At 49.1% G+C, this 19,465-nt stretch overlaps 1 protein-coding gene across 1 annotated transcript in view; it reads left to right on the forward strand.

Annotated features, from left to right (window-relative positions):
* Positions 1-19,465, forward strand: part of LOC115478324 (cohesin subunit SA-1-like) — a 241,134-nt gene that overhangs the window by 80,684 nt on the left and 140,985 nt on the right. The window contains exon 2 of the mRNA XM_030215627.1: positions 10,379-10,503. Within this exon, the coding sequence (XP_030071487.1) occupies positions 10,481-10,503 (23 nt within the window). The 5' untranslated portion in view covers positions 10,379-10,480. The remainder of the gene's footprint in view (positions 1-10,378; positions 10,504-19,465) is intronic.

A 19,465-nucleotide genomic window follows, 5' to 3' on the forward strand; every position in this document is an offset into this window, starting at 1 on the left:
AAATTATCCAAAGTCCCATCTTCTCCCAGTACAGAGACTCGAATTCATAGGAGCTCTGCTGGATTCTCGGACGGCTCGCTGCCTATCTCCCAGAGACGAGAGCCAACAACTTGTTGTCCCTCGTCTCGCGGGTGCGAGCGTCCCAGCAGATCACAGCTCGGCAGATGTTGAGATTGCTAGGCCACATGGCCTCCACAGTCCATGTGACCCCCATGGCCCGCCTTCACATGAGATCTGCTCAATGGACCCTAGCTTCCCAGTGGTTCCAGGCTGCTGGGGATCTAGAAGACGTAGTCCACCTGTCCACGAGTTTTCTCGAATCCCTGCATTGGTGGACGATTTGGTCCAACTTGACTCTGGCACGTCCTTTCCAAATTCCTCAGCCACAAAAAGTGCTGACCACGGATGCGTCTCTCCTGGGGTGGGGTGCTCATGTCGATGGGCTTCACACCCAAGGAAGCTGGTCCCTCCAGGAACGCGATCTGCAGATCAATCTTCTGGAGTTGCGAGCGATCTGGAACGCTCTGAAGGCATTCAGAGATCGGCTGTCCTACCAAATTATCCAAATTCAGACAGACAACCAGGTTGCCATGTACTACGTCAACAAGCAGGGGGGCACCGGATCTCGCCCCCTGTGTCAGGAAGCCGTCAGCATGTGGCTATGGGCTCGCTGTCACGACATGGTGCTCCAAGCCACATATCTGGCAGGCGTAAACAGTCTGGCCGACAGGTTGAGCAGGATTATGCAACCTTACGAGTGGTCGCTCAATTCCCGTGTAGTGCGACAGATCTTCCAGGCGTGGGGCACCCCCTTGGTAGACCTCTTCGCATCTCGAGCCAACCACAAAGTCCCTCAGTTCTGTTCCAGGCTTCAGGCCCACGGCAGACTGGCATCGGATGCCTTCCTCCTGGATTGGGGGGAGGGTCTGCTGTATGCTTATCCTCCCATACCTCTGGTGGGGAAGACTTTGTTGAAACTCAAGCAAGACCGAGGCACCATGATTCTGATTGGCCCTTTTTGGCCGCGTCAGATCTGGTTCCCTCTTCTTCTGGAGTTGTCCTCCGAAGAACCGTGGAGATTGGAGTGTTTTCCAACCCTCATCACGCAGGACGAAGGGGCGCTTCTGCATCCCAGCCTCCGGTCCCTGGCTCTCACGGCCTGGATGTTGAGAGCGTAGACTTTGCCTCTTTGGGTCTGTCAGAGGGTGTCTCCCGCATCTTGCTTGCTTCCAGGAAAGATTCCACCAAGAGGAGTTACTTCTTTCTGTGGAGGAGGTTTGCCGTCTGGTGTGACAGCAAGGCCCTAGATCCTCGCTCTTGTCCTACACAGACCCTGCTTGAATACCTTCTGCACCTGTCTGAGTCTGGTCTCAAGACCAACTCTGTAAGGGTTCACCTTAGTGCAATCAGTGCATACCATTACCGTGTGGAAGGTAAGCCGATCTCAGGACAGCCTTTAGTTGTTCGCTTCATGAGAGGTTTGCTTTTGTCAAAGCCCCCTGTCAAGCCTCCTACAGTGTCATGGGATCTCAATGTCGTTCTCACCCAGCTGATGAAACCTCCTTTTGAGCCACTGAATTCCTGCCATCTGAAGTACTTGACCTGGAAGGTCATTTTCTTGGTGGCAGTTACTTCAGCTCGTAGAGTCAGTGAGCTTCAGGCCCTGGTAGCCCAGGCCCCTTACACCAAATTTCATCACAACAGAGTAGTTCTCCGCACTCACCCTAAGTTCTTGCCAAAGATCGTGTCGGAGTTCCATCTGAACCAGTCAATTGGCTTGCCAACATTCTTTCCCCGTCCTCATTCCTGCCCTGCTGAACGTCAGCTGCACACATTGGACTGCAAGAGAGCATTGGCCTTCTACCTGGAGCGGACACAGCCCAACAGACAGTCCGCCCAATTGTTTGTTTCTTTTGATCCCAATAGGAGGGTAGTGGCTGTGGGGAAACGCACCATATCCAATTGGCTAGCAGATTGCATTTCCTTCACTTATGCCCAGGCTGGGCTGGCTCTTGAGGGTCATGTCACGGCTCATAATGTTAGAGCCATGGCAGCGTCGGTAGCCCACTTGAAGTCAGCCACCATTGAAGAGATCTGCAAAGCTGCGACGTGGTCATCTGTCCACACATTCACATCTCATTACTGCCTACAGCAGGATACCCGACGCGACAGTCGGTTCGGGCAGTCAGTTCTTCAGAACCTGTTTGGGCTTTAGGATCCAACTCCACCCCCCGAGGGCCCTGTTTGTTCTGTTCCAGGCTGCACTCTCAGTTAGTTGGTAAATTTTTTTAGGTCAATCTCAGTTATGTCCTCGCCGTTGCGAGGCCCAATTGACCATGGTTGTTGTTTTGAGTGAGCCTGGGGGCTAGGGATACCCCATCAGTGAGAACAAGCAGCCTGCTTGTCCTCGGAGAAAGCGAATGCTACATACCTGTAGAAGGTATTCTCCGAGGACAGCAGGCTGATTGTTCTCACAAACCCACCCGCCTCCCCTTTGGAGTTGTGTCTTCCCTTGTCTTTGTCTTGCTACATATGAGACTGGCCGGCACAAGCCGGTTTCGGGCGGGAAGACTGCCGCGCATGCGCGAGGACTAGCAAAGGCCTTTGCTAGTGAAGATTCCGATTGGAGGGGCTGCCGTGGACGTCACCCATCAGTGAGAACAATCAGCCTGCTGTCCTCGGAGAATACCTTCTACAGGTATGTAGCATTCGCTCTGACCGCTCCCCATTGATCCACATGAAAGCTTGTGGATTTTTGTATAGGGCTCCCACAGCATTCCCAAACAACCCCTCTATACCCATCCGTTTCATCACTGCGAACATAAATCCCCAAACCACTCGATCAAAAGCCTTCTCTGCGTCGAAGCTGACCAGCAGAGAAGGCTTGCTCTGTCTTTCTACTGTCTCCAACGAAGCCAGCAAAGCCCTTATGTTTTTAGTTGCTGTTCTACCTTTTACGAATCCCGCCTGCGGGGCAGCTATCAAGTGAGGGAGTACCCGCGCCAGGCGATTCGCTAGAATCTTTGCATATAATTTTATGTTGCAGTTTAACAACGATATGGGTCTATAAGAACCCACATCAGACTCCTCTTTGCCCGGTTTTAACAATACTATTACTTTAGCCATATTGAGCGTGGCAGATATTTCCCCCGAAGAAGCCATGGTATTGAACAATTTAAGCAACTGGGGGGTGACCTGTTCCTCTAATAGTTTATAGAAGGCTATGCTGAACCCATCTGGCCCCGGGGCCTTATGAATATTACTTTGCTGCAGGGCCAACATCAGTTCGCCCTCCTCAATTGGCCTATTCAATGCCTCCCTCTGTACCTCCGTAATTGTGGGCAAGATTTGATTGTCCAAGAACAGATTACTATCCTCCAATATATCTATTGGCTCTTTGTATAGGTCTTTATAGTAATTCCTAAAACATTCCATTATGTCTTTTGTCTCGCGAAGTAACCGTCCCCCGCGGTCCCGGACTTGCAGTACTTTCGTTGGGCCCTTTGTCCCTTGAATCAAATGTCCCATAAAAGCTCCCGCCTGATTCCCGAACCTAAAAAGTTGGTGCTGGTAATACAGCTGGGACTTCTGCGCTCTTTGGTGGAGCAATTCATTCAACTCCCTTTGCAGTGTTAATAATGCTTTCTTATTGTCCTCCGTAATATCCTTCCCAAACCGAATTCGTTGCCTGCGAACTTCTTTCTACAAACGTAAAATTTCCTTATCCCTCATCTTTCTAGCCCTCGCTCTATATGCTATTACCTCCCCCCTCATGACTACTTTTGCTGTTTCCCAATATAAACTCGCTTGGTGTTGGTGCTCACTGTTGTGGGCTGCAAAGTCCCCCCATTTCTCTCCCAAGTATTTCTTAAAGTATGGATCATAATATAATTCAAATGGGAACCGCCAGGTACCCCGTCCTCCCCCCTTTCCCCGTAATCTTAAATGTACCCAAACAAATGAGTGGTCTGAAATTTCACAAACATCTATCTCCGCTTTTGGTATATCTGGAAAGAGGTCTCTCGAAATTAAAAAATAATCTATACGGGAGTGTGATAAATGTGCTCGTGAGACATGTGTGTAGTCCCGCTGCATCGGGTGCAACACCCTCCATACATCAATCAAGTTTAAGGTGGAGCTGAGAAAAGGCAAACCCCTCTGGGAATGTCCAGGAATCGGTCTAGAGGTACTGCTTCTTTCTAACTGAGGGTCAAACACTGTATTGAAGTCTCCTCCCAAAATTATATTGCCCCCCTGATAGGGGCCCAATAGATCCAACAGCCTTTTATAAAATTTTTTGTCATATACGTTAGGAGCGTACACATTACAAAAAATATAAGAGACATTACCCCTCTCCACCTCCACTAGGACAAATCTACCTTCTGTACTTCTCTTCACTGCCTTAATTCTCATATTTAAACCTTTGCGGAACAACAACAGGACCCCTCCTTTTTTCCCCACTGCAGGTGACCCCTCTACCATCTCCACCCAACCTTTCTTAAATTTTTGATGCTCCTGGGATGTTAAGTGTGTTTCTTGGAGGAACGCGATATCCGCCTTATGTCTCTGTAGAGCCTGCAACACCTTGGTGCGTTTAATGGGTGATGAGATCCCCCCCACATTCCAAGATATTAACTTTAACTCGCCCTATCCAGACTTACTAATGTTCATTCTAAAGTCTAAACGCCCTAAAGTGTGAAGGTCCACCCCCAGCCCCTGGGTGTACCCCCTCTTACCTTTAGCCATTCCCCTTGTGCAGCTATAAAGAATACCAGTGCCTCCAGCACACACTCCAGAAGTAATGGGAAAGAAAAGAGAGAAAGAAAGAAGAAAAAACAAACAAACAAACAAAAAAAACTCCACCCCTCCCATCTCCCTCCCTCCTCCCTTCCTCCCACCCTCCCTCCCCTCCCCCCTCCTGTATACCCCCCTTCTCCACATTCAGCTCTCGCTAGAGAACTGATCACATTTTTGCTCCGCCCCCGCCTGCCCCGCGCCCTTACATATTCAATTCAGTGGTACCCCAATTACAAGGAGCTCTCCCCCACCAAGATTAATAATTAAATGATGTAGCCTCCGCTCTTGTGCAAGCTCCCTCTGTTCACCCCTCACCTTAACACTGGAGCCCCCTCCCTTTTACAGCTTTCCCTTCCCCTAACGGATCAGCATCTGGGAATCCTTGTGAAAGTCTTTAATATCAAATGTCTCTCAGCCCTTAAAATCTCATTAGCTCACCCTCTGCACCTAATGGCTGAGGCCTGATCCTGTTCAGGTGTTCTGTGTGCTCTCCGCTGCTGCTTGCACCTGCTCCAATTCTGCGCCCACTCGCATGCGGTTGATGAGCTGCCGCGCCTCCTCATGTGCGCTGAAATGGTATTGTTTTCCCTCATGCTGAATATGCAATTTGGCGGGAAACAGCGCAAATCAGACTTTCCTCTCGTACAATATTTTACATACTTCTGCAAACCGTTTGCGCTGGGCCGCTACTGCAGCCGAAAAATCTTGAAAGCACAAGATGGTATGAGATTCATATTGTACCTTTCCTTTTAAGCGCCATTCCCGCAAAATGTCCTGCTTATACTTGTAATTTAGAATTTTGCAGATGACAACTCGCGGTCTCTCGTGCCCCTGCTTCTCTCTGCCCAGCCGATGGGCCCGCTCGATTTGTAATCCATTCTCTAGCCGTTGAAGATTCAAGACTTTTGGGAGCCATGATTCCAGGAAGTTGCGGAAGTCCACCTCCCGCACCGTCTCCGGAATACTGACGAAACGGAGATTATTCCTCCGCGACCTATTCTCTAGGTCTTCCACCTTCGCTGCAAGCTCTTCTAAGGTGTCCTTCAGGCCTTTTAGGGCTTTGTCCCTTTGCACGCACTGGTCTTCAGTATCCGACAGCCGTTTCTGAAAGCCCGCCATGTCTGCGTGCAAACCTTCAAACTTGCCATCTAGTTGTTCAATCTGGTCTGAGATTTTTTGGAGCTTGCGGTCTACTGACGATTCCAGCAGGGTGGAAACCTCCGCCGCTATTTCAGCTGCCCAAGCGGAGCTTACAGATTCCCCTGCGTGGCTGACCTCCGCCATCTTGCCCTTGCGGCTCCTCGCTCCGTCTTTCTTGTTGATGTCATGCTAGGTGTTTCTTCTAGCGCCTGCGGTGCCCTCACACTATCGGGGTATTCCGATTACGCTGGCTGATTTCAGTTGGGTTTATCAGCTGTTTGTTATGGCGCTACGGGCTTGATGTTAACGGCGGGGCCTCGGAGCTCTCAGATGCGGCGTCCTTCCCTCAGCCAAGCATCACGTGATCTCCTAGGTGTTATTCTTTTAAATGAAGGAGGTTTGCCATCTGGTGTGAGAGCAGGGCCGTAGATCCCCTTACTTGAATAACACAGACTCTGCTTGAATATCTTCTACACTTGTCAGAGTCTGGTCTCAAGACCAACTCTGCAAGGGTTCACCTTAGTGCAATTAGTGCTTATCAATGTGTAGAATGTAAGCCCATCTTTGGACAGCCTTTATTTCGCTTCATGAGAGGTTTGCTTTTGTCAAAGCTCCCTGTCAAATCTCCACCAGTGTCATGGGATCTCAGTTTTCTCACTCAGCTGATGAAAGCTCCTTTTGAGCGACTGAATTCCTGCCATCTGAAGTACTTGACTTGGAAAGTTTGTTTTCTTGGTGACTGTTCAGCTTGTAGGGTCAGTGAGCTTCAGGCCTTAGTAGTTGGATGCAGCTTATACTAAGTTTCATCATGACAGAGTGGTTCTCCGCATGCACCCTAAGTTCTTGCAGGAGTTCCATCTGAAGCAGTTGATTGTCTTGCCAACATTCTTCCCCCAACCTCATGCTAATCCTGGCCAAAACAGCTTGCACACCTTGGATTGCAAGAGAGCATTGGCCTACTATATGGAGCGGTCAAGGCCCCACAGACAGACCATCCAGCTTTTTGTTTCTTTTAATCCCAACAGAATGAGAGGTTACCATCTGGAAATGCACCATTTTGATTTGGCTGGCAGATTGCATTTCCTTCACTTATGCCCAGGCTGGGCTGGCCTTGGTGCGTCATGTCACAACTAATAATGTCACAGTCGTGGCTGCACTGGTAGCCCACTTGAGGTCATCCTCCATTGAAGAAATTTGCAAGGTTGCGATGTGGTCATCAGTCCACACGTTCACATCACACTACTGCCTTGATCAGGATACCCTACGTGACAGTTTGTTCAGTCAGACGGTGTTTCAGAATCTGGGGTCTAGAATCCAACTCCATCCTCCTAGGTCCGTTTTATTCTGTTCCAGGCTGCACTCTCATTCAGATTGTGTATAGTTTCAGGTTAATCTGTGTTATGTCTTCGCTGTTGTGAAGTCTAATTCACCAATGTTGTTTTGGGTGAGCCTGAATGCTAGGGATTCCCCACTTGTGAAAATATAGATGCCTGCTTGTCCTCGTAGAAAAAGCTAAGATACTTGTAACAGGTATTCTCTGAGGACAGCAGGCTTCATATTCTGACAATCCCTCCCACCTCCCCTTGGAGTTGTCCCCTTGGTTATTTTTACTTTTATTTTTTGCTTTAGTATTAAACTGAGGAGACTGCGTTTGCGCAGTGGGTGGGAAGGCACTTTTTGCATTTACGGTGGAGCGCGGTTCATGTTCCACAGAGCTGTCTTTTTAGCTTTGGCAAAATACAGGACCATGCAGCTTGAATCAGCGTTGCCTGCTGTCCTCGGAGAACCTGCTACAGACAGTCTCAATATTCATTATAAATTAAAAATGTGGAAAATATGTATAGAGCTAAACATTTAAGGTTTCTAAATTTTCTTCAGATGTTTTTTTCACCTGAAATTTTGCTAAATTGTTTTCTGAAATGCTTTGTGTTGTGATTACATAAAAAAAAAAAAAGATTGATACCTGTTATGTCTCAAATGGCTGACTTGAAGAAACAAGATGGTGGCCTTGATCACCTGAAGTCCTCTGGATCCTTTTATTTCATAGGTTTTGTTCAGGACTCTCATGGTACCATCAGGGGTAGAGCTACTTTTAGCTGCTTCCTCTACCCAGTCTGAGAAAACATGGATCCTCAGTGTGTGTTGGGGTTTTTTTTTTTTTTTTTAATTTGAAGGGTGTTTTGTGATGAAAGGGTTTAGAATTTTCCTGGTGTGTCACATGCCACCAAGGCACATCATAAGACTTTTTTGCAGTTAAAGGGTGGAGTGGTGGAAGCAGGGCAACTTTTTTTTTTTTTTTTTTTTTTGAATGGTGTGTGGAAGGAGAGAGAGAGGTTCCTCCACTTAGACTTAGCAGAAGAATCCCAATACCTGGGCAAAAGAAGCCCTATTTCAGATCCTTTTGGACTGCTCTAATGGATAAAAAGGAAAGAAATGCTCGGTTTTACCTGCTGATATTCCTTTCTTGGATCTGATCAAACCACTTTGTTTTGTCTTTTTTGGTTTGGTGTAGAATATGGTGTGACACTGGGGAGCCTTTTTAGTTGAGATGGTGGATTTCATCCTTCCAATAAATTGTTTTTGGAAGGGTTTTTCTGCTCAGCATTTGCTGTGTTACAGAGATACTGGTGAAATCCTGTTGCACAGTCTTTATTAAAAGTGCAGAGCTCACAAGTTGTACATCTGTGCCCATCTGCTGGCTGAATGGCTTCCATAGCGTCCCACCGATCAATCCAGAGACTTGTGGGTTATATCCCTCTACCAGCAGGTGGAGATAGAGATCATCAGAGGTTTACTATGAGGTCATTTGCAGCCACCTTTACCTCAGTATTCTTTCAGGTGGATGGTCATAACCGTTTAGCTCTGGATTGATTGGCTCCTGGCCTGGTGCCCTGAGTCTAGTTGAGCTGAGGTCTCCTAGTCCTGGGACTTTGTTGCACACCTGATGGTGCCAAGTCCCTCCCTTCCTCCCCAATCGCCCCCTCCTTCCTACCGGGGTTTGTGGTTCTCACTTTCCTGACTTTAAAAAGAATTTGAGGTTTCTCTTATTGTGGCGTTCTCTCCTGCCTTAAAATAAAATAAAATTAATGCCATTTGAGCACTGTGAAAAAAACCTCCAAAAACCTCCTCAGTCTGATTTGTCCAGCGCTGCAAGCTCATGCTGGTTTGCAGTACCGACTGAGGGGTGTGAGGACTGACTTGGCATGCGACAGCAGTTCCTGAGGGGGTGAATAGTCATTACCCTTCCTGAGCCGGTGGGGGAGAGCAAAAGCAGATCCTGGTGTGGGAACCGCTTGGCTGCTGCTGTTTCCCATGCTGGATCTCCTTACCGGCTCATTTTGGAGGGCTCAGGGCGGCTGTTTTCTTGGGCGCATGTTCGTGCCAGAGAGTGCCATCTTTCTTGCTGCTCCACATGGCAAGGCTGAAGTGCCAGCGCTCCCTTGGGGCCCGATTCACCTGCGATTCCGGCAGTTTTATGTGGGGCCTTTCAGAAGATGTGACTGGGGAACTGGGATGGATCAGTCCCAGTTTCTTCATATTTGGTACTAAGGGGCTTCTGAGGAAGAGGCCTGGTGCAGTTTGCAGACTTCTGTAGGAGTCCTTAGCCTTGCACAGCTTTGAGTTTCCCGCAGTTTCCCAAGGGTGAGGCCAGAGGCCCAGTAGACCCATTTAGCTGTTCTATGGCAGCAAGAGCCTTAGTCAGTACTTTCCAAGTTGATCTGTTGGGACTAATGGAAAGAAAATTATCAGGTAAGGACTAATTTTATCATTCTGGTTGGAGTTAAAGAAAATTAGCAGGGATGATAAAACGTTTCCCTTAACCAGTTTTTGATAGGGACTATATGATTACTTAAGGGCTAGAAAGCAGCAGTGTTGTAGCAAATTAGTACTTGTATCCAGCTGTTTTATTGATGATTTCTTTCCTGCAGACCCCTTGTTTGTCACCTTGTTTCATTCATGTCATTTTCTCTCCATGGGATTTGCAATGATCTGATAATTTTGTTCTGTATTTTAATTGTTTCTGTATATTCCTCAGCACTGAGCAAGGGTAATAGTTTACAAAGGTATTTTTAAATTTGTATCCTCTTTCATCCTAGTATTTACTTACCTTCAGATTTGTTGTATTCAGTGTTGATAGGGAAGAAATTCACTCCTGTTACTTTCTAATCATATCAGTCTTGTCTTTTTTTTTTTTTTTTAAGATATTGCATCTTTTTGAATGATCACTTTGCATTTATTTTTGTTCTCATATTTTCTTTTTTTCCAGATTACTGTTGTTAAGTATCTTGTTAACAGGATATTGACCTTTTCAGTTTAGGGGCACTTTTCAGGAGAAGACAGTGGTGTTGGACTCAAAGCGTGTGTTAATTTATATAATTTAAATTTTTGGGATTACCTGTTTCTGTGCACTTAAAAGGCTTTTCATTTTTCTTCTGTCTAGATTTCCCTTTGAAATTTCTTTTATGAATACTGTGTGGATACTTCTGATAAGACAATAATTGACGAATCTCAACCTAAAAGGCTTTTAAGACACCGCTACAAAATGATAACTTCAGAGTTACTACAGTAAGTAGTGCCATTGAATTATTCCTTACTTTCCTCCTTGGTTCAGTAGTATCTCTATGCCCCTTTGGGGTTCCAGCTCCATTGTAATTTCTTTTGGGCTGTGATATTTGATACCTCATTTGCTGCTACCCAGCTTCCAGCTATTGTAGGAATATTGTGTGGACAGGTGCCTCAGACAACTGCTCTGTCTGGAATGTGGTGTGAAAGGTAGATGTCAAAGTTCAGTGATGGTTTAAACTATGCCCAGGTGCTGCTGTTGCTGTTTCTGCAATATTTTTGATTATCCCTGGTCATCCCTTGAAGCAGAAGCCAGTGAGGTAGCTGAATTCATTTTTAAGAGTTAAGCTTCATTTAAACTAATAGAGTCTTGGGGCTTTGAATTTTTACTAGAGCACTTCTGAACAATTTTTCTTATACTGTGTTATCTTACTATTTGAGACCTAAAATTTGTTTCCTCAGCCTCCAAAGGATTAGCCCATACTTGTTGGTTGTGCTTATCTACCACCTGTGCACTAGATTCCATTTAATATCTCATCTCCAGCAGGTGGTAGAACCTCGCTGTGCAGCTCTCTCGGGTTCCTGTGCTGGTCTCCTATTTCCTTTCTGAGGTTTCAGTTGAGCTTCTGGGTGTAAACCTGATGGTGCCAGGTCCCCTCCCACACCTTGTCTCCCCTCTGCAGCTTGTCTTGCCTCTTAAACAAACAAAAAAAGATGGGTCTTGATATATTGCCTTCCTGTAATTAAAAAAGTCTGAGCCTGTGATTTTTCTTATAGACTTTATATGGGGAATGTTCTCTGACGAGGAATTTTACTTCAATGCTTTGTGCCTGGGAGCCAGAAATCACTTGTTCCTTAGCGTTCCTCCGGACCGGTACAGGAGCAGCTTTTAAACTAGAAATGGGGGGAAGGCCGACAGTCGCTCAAAAGCGCATGGTTCGGAAGATGATATCTTTTGAGGATATCACCCAGATAAGGAAAAAAGGGTTACTTGTGAGTAAGGCCGACAAAGAAATCATAGAGGATCAGATAGACTTAAATAAAATTAATAATGACCAGACGGAAGACAACATATTAATAATGCCACTTATTAAACGTAATAATAATCAGAACAAGCATACATTGAAATGTCTATACACAAATGCCAGGAGCCTGAGGCATAAGATGGGAGAGCTGGAGTACATTGCGCACAATGGAAAACTGGATATCATAGGCATCTCTGAGACCTGGTGGAAGGAAGATAACCAATGGGACACAGTCATACAGGGCGACAAATTATATTGCAGCGATAGGGTGGATAGGATTGGAGGAGGAGTAGCGCTGTATGTAAATGAGAACCTTGACTCAGGCTGCAAATATTGCAGGAGACAAAACCCCGACTGGAATCCTTGTGGATTAAAATTCCACGTGAAAAGGGAAAAGGGATGGTGGTAGGAGTGTACTACCGTCCGCCTGGCCAAGACGAGCAAACGGACGCGGCAATGACAAGGGAAGTTAGGGAAGCGAATAAAAAGGGCACTGTAATATTAATGGGTGACTTCAATTATCCGGATATAGACTGGGTGAATGAAACATCGGTACACGCAAGGGAGGTGAAATTTCTTGATGAAATCAAGGACGGCTTCATGGAACAGCTGGTTCAGGAGCCGACGAGAGAAGGGAAAATACTAGACTTAATCATTAGTGGGGCTCATGATCTGGTTCGGGGGGTAACGGTGCGAGGGCCGCTTGATAACAGTGATCATAATATGATCGGTTTTGATATTGGCTACGAAGTAAGTGAACTCAGGAAATCAAATACACTAACGTTTAACTTTAAAAAAGGAGACTATGATAAAATGACGGTGAAAAAAAGACTGAGGGGAGCGGCTGAAAGGGTAAAAAACTTGAATCAGGCGTGCATGCTGTTCAAAAACACCATCCTAGAAGTACAGGACAAATAAATTCCACGTGTTAGAAAAAGAGGAAAAAAGACCAAACGTCAGCCGGCGTGGCTAAACGGTAAGGTAAAGGAAGATATTAGTGCCAAAAAACAATCCTTCAGAAAATGGAGAAGGGAACCCACCGAAGACAATAAGATAAAGCATAAGGGAATGTCAAGCCAAATGCAAGAAGGAGATAAGGAGGGCTAAGGAGGACTTTGATAAAAAGTTAACGATAGAAGCGAAAACACATAGCAAAAATGTTTTTAGGTATATTAAAAGCAGAAAGCCGGCTAAAGAATCGGTAGGGCCGCTGGACGACGGTGATGTTAAAGGGGCGATCAGGGAAGACAAAGCTGTAGCGGAGAAATTAAATGAATTCTTTGCTTCGGTCTTCACCGAGGAGGATTTGGGAGGGATACCGGTGTCGGAAAAGGTATTTGAAGCGGACGAGTCGGAAAGACTAAAATGATTTCTCTGTAAACTTGGAGGATGTAATGGGGCAGTTCTGCAAACTAAAAAGTAGTAAATCGCCGGATCCGGATGGTATTCATCCCAGAGTATTAATAGAGCTGAAAAATGAACTTGTGGAGCTGCTGTTAGTAATATGCAATTTATCCCTAAAATCAGGTGTGGTGCCGGAAGATTGGAGGGTGGCCAATGTAACGCCGATTTTTAAAAAGGGTTCCAGAGGAGATCCGGGAAGTTATAGACCGGTGAGTTTGACGTCGGTGCCGGGAAAAATGGTGGAGGCTATTAAGAATAAAATTACGGAGCATGTACAAAAGCATGGGCTGCTGAGACAAAGTCAGCACGGATTTAGTGAAGGGAAGTCTTGCCTCACAAATCTGCATTTTTTCGAGGGGGTGAACAAGCATGTGGACAAAGGGGAGCCGGTGGATATTGTATATCTGGATTTTCAGAAGGCGTTTGACAAAGTGCCTCATGAAAGACTCCAAAGGAAACTGGAGAGTCATGGGATTGGAGGCAATGTGTTATTATGGATTAAGAGCTGGTTAAAAGACAGGAAGCAGAGAGTAGGGTTGAATGGTCAGTATTCTCGATGGAGAAGGGTAGTTAGTGGGGTCCCTCAGGGGTCTGTGCTGGGACCGCTGCTTTTTAACATATTTATAAATGACCTTGAGATGGGAGTAACTTGTGAGGTAATTAAATTCGCAGATGAGACAAAGTTATCCAGAGTTGTCTCGTCGTGGGAGGAGTGTGAAAGATTACAAGAGGACCTCGTGAGACTGGTGGATTGGGCGTCCAAATGGCAGATGAAGTTCAACGTTGACAAGTGCAAAGTGATGCACGTGAGAAGGAGGAACCCGAATTACGACTATGTTATGCAAGGTTCCGCTTTAGGAGTTACGGACCGAGAAAGGGATCTGGGAGTCATCGTGGATAGAACGTTGAAATCTTCTGCTCAGTGTGCTGCGGCGGCTAAGAAGGCGAACAGAATGTTGAGTATTAGAAAAGGGATGGAAAACAAGCATGAGGATGTTATAATGCCGTTATATCGCTCCTTGGTGCGACCGCACCTGGAGTATTGTGTTCAGTTCTGGTCGCCTCATCTCAAAAAAGATATAAAGGAATTGGGGAAGGTGCAGAGAAGGGCGACGAAAATGATAAAAGGGATGGGACGACTACCTTATGAGGAGAGGTTAAGATGGCTAGGACTCTTTAGCCTGGAGAAAAGGCGGCTGAGGGGTGATATGATAGAGGTCTACAAAATAATGAGTGGGGTAGAGCGGACAGATGTGAAGCGTTTGTTTACGCTTTCTAACAATAATAGAACTAGGGGACACAAGATGAAATTAGACTGTGGTAGGTTTAAAACAAATTGGAGAAAGTTTTTCTTTACTCAACGTGTGGTTAGACTCTGGAACTCATTGCCGGAGAAGGTAGTGACGGCAGCTGGCCTTGCTGAGTTTTTAAAGGGGGTCTGGACAGATTCCTGAAGGAAAAAAAGTCCTTTGATAGTTATTAAATTCTGGGTTTTTGCCAGGTTCTTGGGGCCTGGATTGGCCGCTGTCGGAGACAGAGTGCTGGGCTTGATGGACCTTTTGGTCTTTTCCCAGCGTGGCAGTGCTTATGTACTTATGAACTGACTCGTGGGTTGTGTACTCCTTCCTGCAGGTGGAGACTGAGACCTTTGAATCTCGAGAGCCAATAAGAGCCTTATCTAACTAGCCTTAGATTCATTAAACTCAGTCTCCAGCAGGTGGAAGGAGGTGAGCCTTTATTCTCCGAGGACAAGCAGGCTGCTTGTTCTCACGACTGGGTTGACTTCCACGGCAGCCCCCACCAACCGGAACAAAACTTCGTGGGCGGTTCCGCACGCAGGGCACGCCCACCGCGCATGCGCGGCCGTCTTCCCGCCCGTGCGTGACTGTTCCCGCTCAGTCTTTTCTTTTCCGCGCTGGAGAGAGCCGTGTTCGTCTCTCTCTGTCAGCCCCGGAAACCGGATCGAGTTGTTCGCGCGAATCTTCTTATTTTTTTTGTTGCCGCGTTTCTCTTTTGTTTAAAAAAAAAAAAAAAAAAAAAGCGCGGAACTTGATTTTCCCTCGTCTCTTAGCGGGGGCGTCGGCCGCGCGGTCGATTTATTTTCGAGGTGTGATTTTTACTGCCACCATCGACGACTTTGATTTCGCCGATGCGATTTTTCCGTCGATGTCCTCGAAGGTCCTGAGTGGATTTAAAACGTGTGGTCGGTGCGGCCGGCATATCTCGCAGACCGACACTCACGCTTGGTGCCTCCAGTGCCTCGGGCCGGAGCACGATACCAAGTCGTGTACTTTGTGTCTCGGTCTCCGGAAATGGACACAAGTAGTGAGGCAAGTTCTTCGGGACTGTCTTTTTGGAACTTGCGCCGGCCCCTCGACGTCGACTTCGACGGCATCGGTATCGACGGCCGGTTCTTCGGTATCGATGTCCACGAAATCGGCACCGATGGCATCGACCCCAGGAGCACAGGTCCCGTCGGCCCGCCGGACCTCCGGTGACAGCAGGGGTGAGAGGCCGCGTGGGCAATCGGCCGCGGTCACTCCCTCTACCCAGGGCCCTCGGGACCGAACCCTGTCGGACCCGGTGCCTCGAGGCCGAGGGGGATTGACCTCCTCCTCCTCCATTCCACCAAGCGCCGATGACGGGCACCGCAAGAAAACGAAGAAGCACCGTCATCGGACGCCATCGATGCATCCGGCTCCCGGCGCCGGAGAGGAGTCGACGCTGAGGAAGCGACAACGTCGAGAGGAGAGGTCCCCCTCTGTAGTAGAGGTACCGCTGCGTCAGGGTCCCAGCACTTCGGTGCAGTCTCCTGGACCCGAACAGCTTCCGGCACCGACGCCTCTACCGGCCCCCTCGCCTTTCCCGACAGCGGGCCTTGACGAGTGCCTCCGAGCCATCCTTCCAGGGATCCTGGAAGGGCTGACGCGCCAGACTGTGCCGGCGCCTGGGGTGCTTGCGCCCTCGGCGCCGTTGACTGTGGCGCCGGCGAGCTGTAGCCCGGTGCCGAGGCCTTCGACGCCGATGCCGCTTGCGGCGCTGGTCTCGACCGCCACGCAGGTGGAGTCCCCGTCGACGTCGATGGAGGGAGCTTCATCCCCGCCGGCGCGGGAGTCCACCGCTCGACGACACCACCGAGGCCTTGGTGCCTCGACGTCGAGCCGGGCCCGGTTGAGGACTCAGCTGCACGAGCTTATGTCCGACACCGAGGAAGAGGCCTCGTGGGGGGAGGAGGAGGACCCCAGATATTTCTCCTCGGAGGAGTCTGTGGGCCTTTCCTCTGACCCCACTCCTTCACCAGAGAGGAAGCTCTCGCCACCTGAGAGCCTCTCCTTTGCCTCCTTTGTCAGGGATATGTATATTTGCATTCCCTTTCCCGTGGTCTCTGTGGATGAGCCGAGGGCTGAGATGCTCGAGGTCCTCGACTATCCATCACCACCTAGAGAGTCCTCCACGGTACCGTTGCACAATGTCCTCAAAGAGACACTGCTTCGGAACTGGTTGAGACCATTATCTAATCCCACCATCCCCAAGAAAGCAGAGTCCCAATACAGAATCCACTCTGACCCAGAGTTAATGCGGCCCCAATTGCCTCATGACTCGGCGGTCGTGGACTCTGCTCTCAAGGGCACGGAGTTCGAGGGATACCGCCTCGGCGCCCCCGGGGCGGGAGTCTCGCACTCTGGACTCGTTTGGGAGGAAGGCCTACCAATCTTCCATGCTCGTGACCCGCATCCAGTCTTACCAGCTCTACACGAGCATCCACATGCGGAATAATGTGAAGCAACTGGCGGACCTGGTTGACAAGCTCCCGCCGGAGCAGTCCAGGCCTTTTCAGGAGGTGGTCAGGCAGCTGAAGGCGTGCAGAAAGTTCCTGTCCAGGGGTATGTATGACACCTGTGACGTGGCATCTCGTGCTGCGGCCCAAGGTATAGTGATGCGCAGGCTCTCATGGCTGCGTGCCTCTGACCTGGACAACCGAACCCAGCAGAGACTGGCCGACGTCCCTTGCCGGGGGGATAATATTTTTGGCGAGAAGGTCGAGCAGCTGGTGGACCAACTGCATCAGCGGGAAACCGCCCTCAACAAGCTCTCCCACCGGGCGCCTTCAGCATCCGCCTCAGCAGGTGGACGTTTTTCTTGGGCCCGGCAGGCTGCGCCCTATGCCTTTACCAAGCGTAGGTACACCCAGCCGGCCCGAAGGCCTTGTCAGGCACAGGGACAGTCCCAGCACGCTCGTTTTCGTCAACAGCGTGCGCCTAAGCAGCCACCTGCGCCTCCACAGCAAAAGCCGGGGACGGGCTTTTGACTGGATCCATGGGAACATAGCCGCCCTCAAAGTGTCCGTACCGGACGATCTGCCGGTCGGAGGGAGGTTGAAATTTTTTCACCAAAGGTGGCCTCTCATAATCTCCGGTGGGTTCTCCAAATAGTGCGGTGCGGATACGTCCTGAATTTGGCCTCCCTGCCACCAAATTGTCCTCCGGGAGCTCAATCCTTCAGCTCCCATCACAAGCAGGTACTTGCAGAGGAACTCTCCGCCCTTCTCAGCGCCAATGCAGTCGAGCCCGTACCACCCGGGCAGGAAGGGCAGGGATTCTATTCCAGGTACTTCCTTGTGGAAAAGAAAACAGGGGGGATGCGTCCCATCCTAGACCTGAGAGGCCTGAACAAATTCCTGGTCAAAGAAAAGTTCAGGATGCTTTCCTTGGGCACCCTTCTGCCAATGATTCAGAAAACCGATTGGCTATGTTCCCTGGATTTAAAGGACGCATACACTCACATCCCGATACTGCCAGCTCACAGACAGTATCTCAGATTCCGCCTGGATACACGGCACTTTCAGTATTGTGTGCTGCCCTTTGGGCTCGCCTCTGCCCCTCGGGTGTTTACAAAGTGCTCTCGTGGTGGTGGCGGCGTATCTACGCAAGCTGGGAGTGCACGTGTTCCCATATCTCGACAATTGGCTGGTCAAGAACACCTCGGAGGCAGGAGCTTTCCGGTCCATGCAGTGCACTATTCATCTCCTGGAGCTGCTGGGGTTTGTGATAAATTACCCAAAGTCCCATCTCCAGCCAGCCCAGTCTCTGGAATTCATAGGAGCTCTGCTGAAGAATCAGACGGCTCAGGCCTTCCTTCCCGAAGCGAGGGCCAACAACCTCCTGTCCCTGGCTTCCCAGACCAGAGCGTCTCAGCAGATCACAGCTCGGCAGATGTTGAGACTTCTGGGTCATATGGCCTCCACAGTTCATGTGACTCCCATGGCTCGTCTTCACATGAGATCTGCTCAATGGACCCTAGTTTCCCAGTGGTTTCAAGCCACCGGGAATCTAGAAGATGTCATCCGCCTCTCCACCAGTTGCCGCACTTCACTGCACTGGTGGACCATTCGGACCAATTTGACCCTGGGACGTCCATTCCAAATTCCACAGCCCACGAAGGTGCTGACGACAGATGCATCTCGCCTGGGGTGGGGAGCTCTTGTCGATGGGCTTCACACCCAGGGACTGTGGTCCCTCCAGGAAAAGGATCTTCAGATCAACCTCCTGGAGCTCCGAGCGATCTGGATCGCACTGAAGGCTTTCAGAGATCGGCTGTCCTGTCAAATTATCCAAATTCGGACAGACAATCAGGTTGCAATGTATTACGTCAACAAGCAGGGAGGCACCGGATCTCGCCCCCTGTGTCAGGAAGCCGTCGGGATGTGGCGTTGGGCTTGCCAGTTCGGCATGCTCCTCCAAGCCACATACCTGGCAGGCGTAAACAACAGTCTGGCCGACAGACTGAGCAGAGTCATGCAACCGCAGGAGTGGTCGCTCCATTCCAGAGTGGTACGCAAGATCTTCCGAGAGTGGGGCACCCCCTCGGTGGACCTTTTCGCCTCTCAGACCAACCACAAGCTGCCTCTGTTCTGTTCCAGACTTCAGACACAAGGCAGGTTAGCGTCGGATGCCTTTCTCCTTCATTGGGGGACCGGCCTCCTGTATGCTTATCCTCCCATACCTTTGGTGGGGAAGACCTTACTGAAGCTCAAGGAAGACCGCGGCACCATGATTCTGATCGCGCCCTTTTGGCCCCGTCAGATCTGGTTCCCTCTTCTTCTGGAGTTGTCCTCCGAAGAACCGTGGAGATTGGAGTGTTTTCAGACTCTCATTTCACAGAACGACGGAGCGTTGCTGCACCCTAACCTTCAGTCTCTGGCTCTCACGGCCTGGATGTTGAGGGCGTAGACTTCGCTGCGTTGGGTCTGTCTGAGGGTGTCTCCCGTGTCTTGCTTGCCTCTAGGAAGGATTCCACTAAAAAGAGTTACTTTTTCAAGTGGAGGAGGTTTGTCGTTTGGTGTGAGAGCAAGGCCCTAGAACCTCGGTCTTGCCCTGCACAGAACCTGCTTGAATACCTTCTGCACTTATCAGAGTCTGGCCTCAAGACCAACTCAGTAAGGAATCACCTTAGTGCGATTAGTGCTTACCATCATCGTGTGGAAGGTAAAGCCATCTCTGGAGAGCCTTTAGTCGTTCGATTCATGAGAGGCTTGC

The sequence above is a fragment of the Microcaecilia unicolor genome, chromosome 10 (genome assembly GCF_901765095.1).
Source record: "Microcaecilia unicolor chromosome 10, aMicUni1.1, whole genome shotgun sequence".
In the NCBI taxonomy this organism is placed as follows: Eukaryota; Metazoa; Chordata; class Amphibia; order Gymnophiona; family Siphonopidae; genus Microcaecilia; species Microcaecilia unicolor.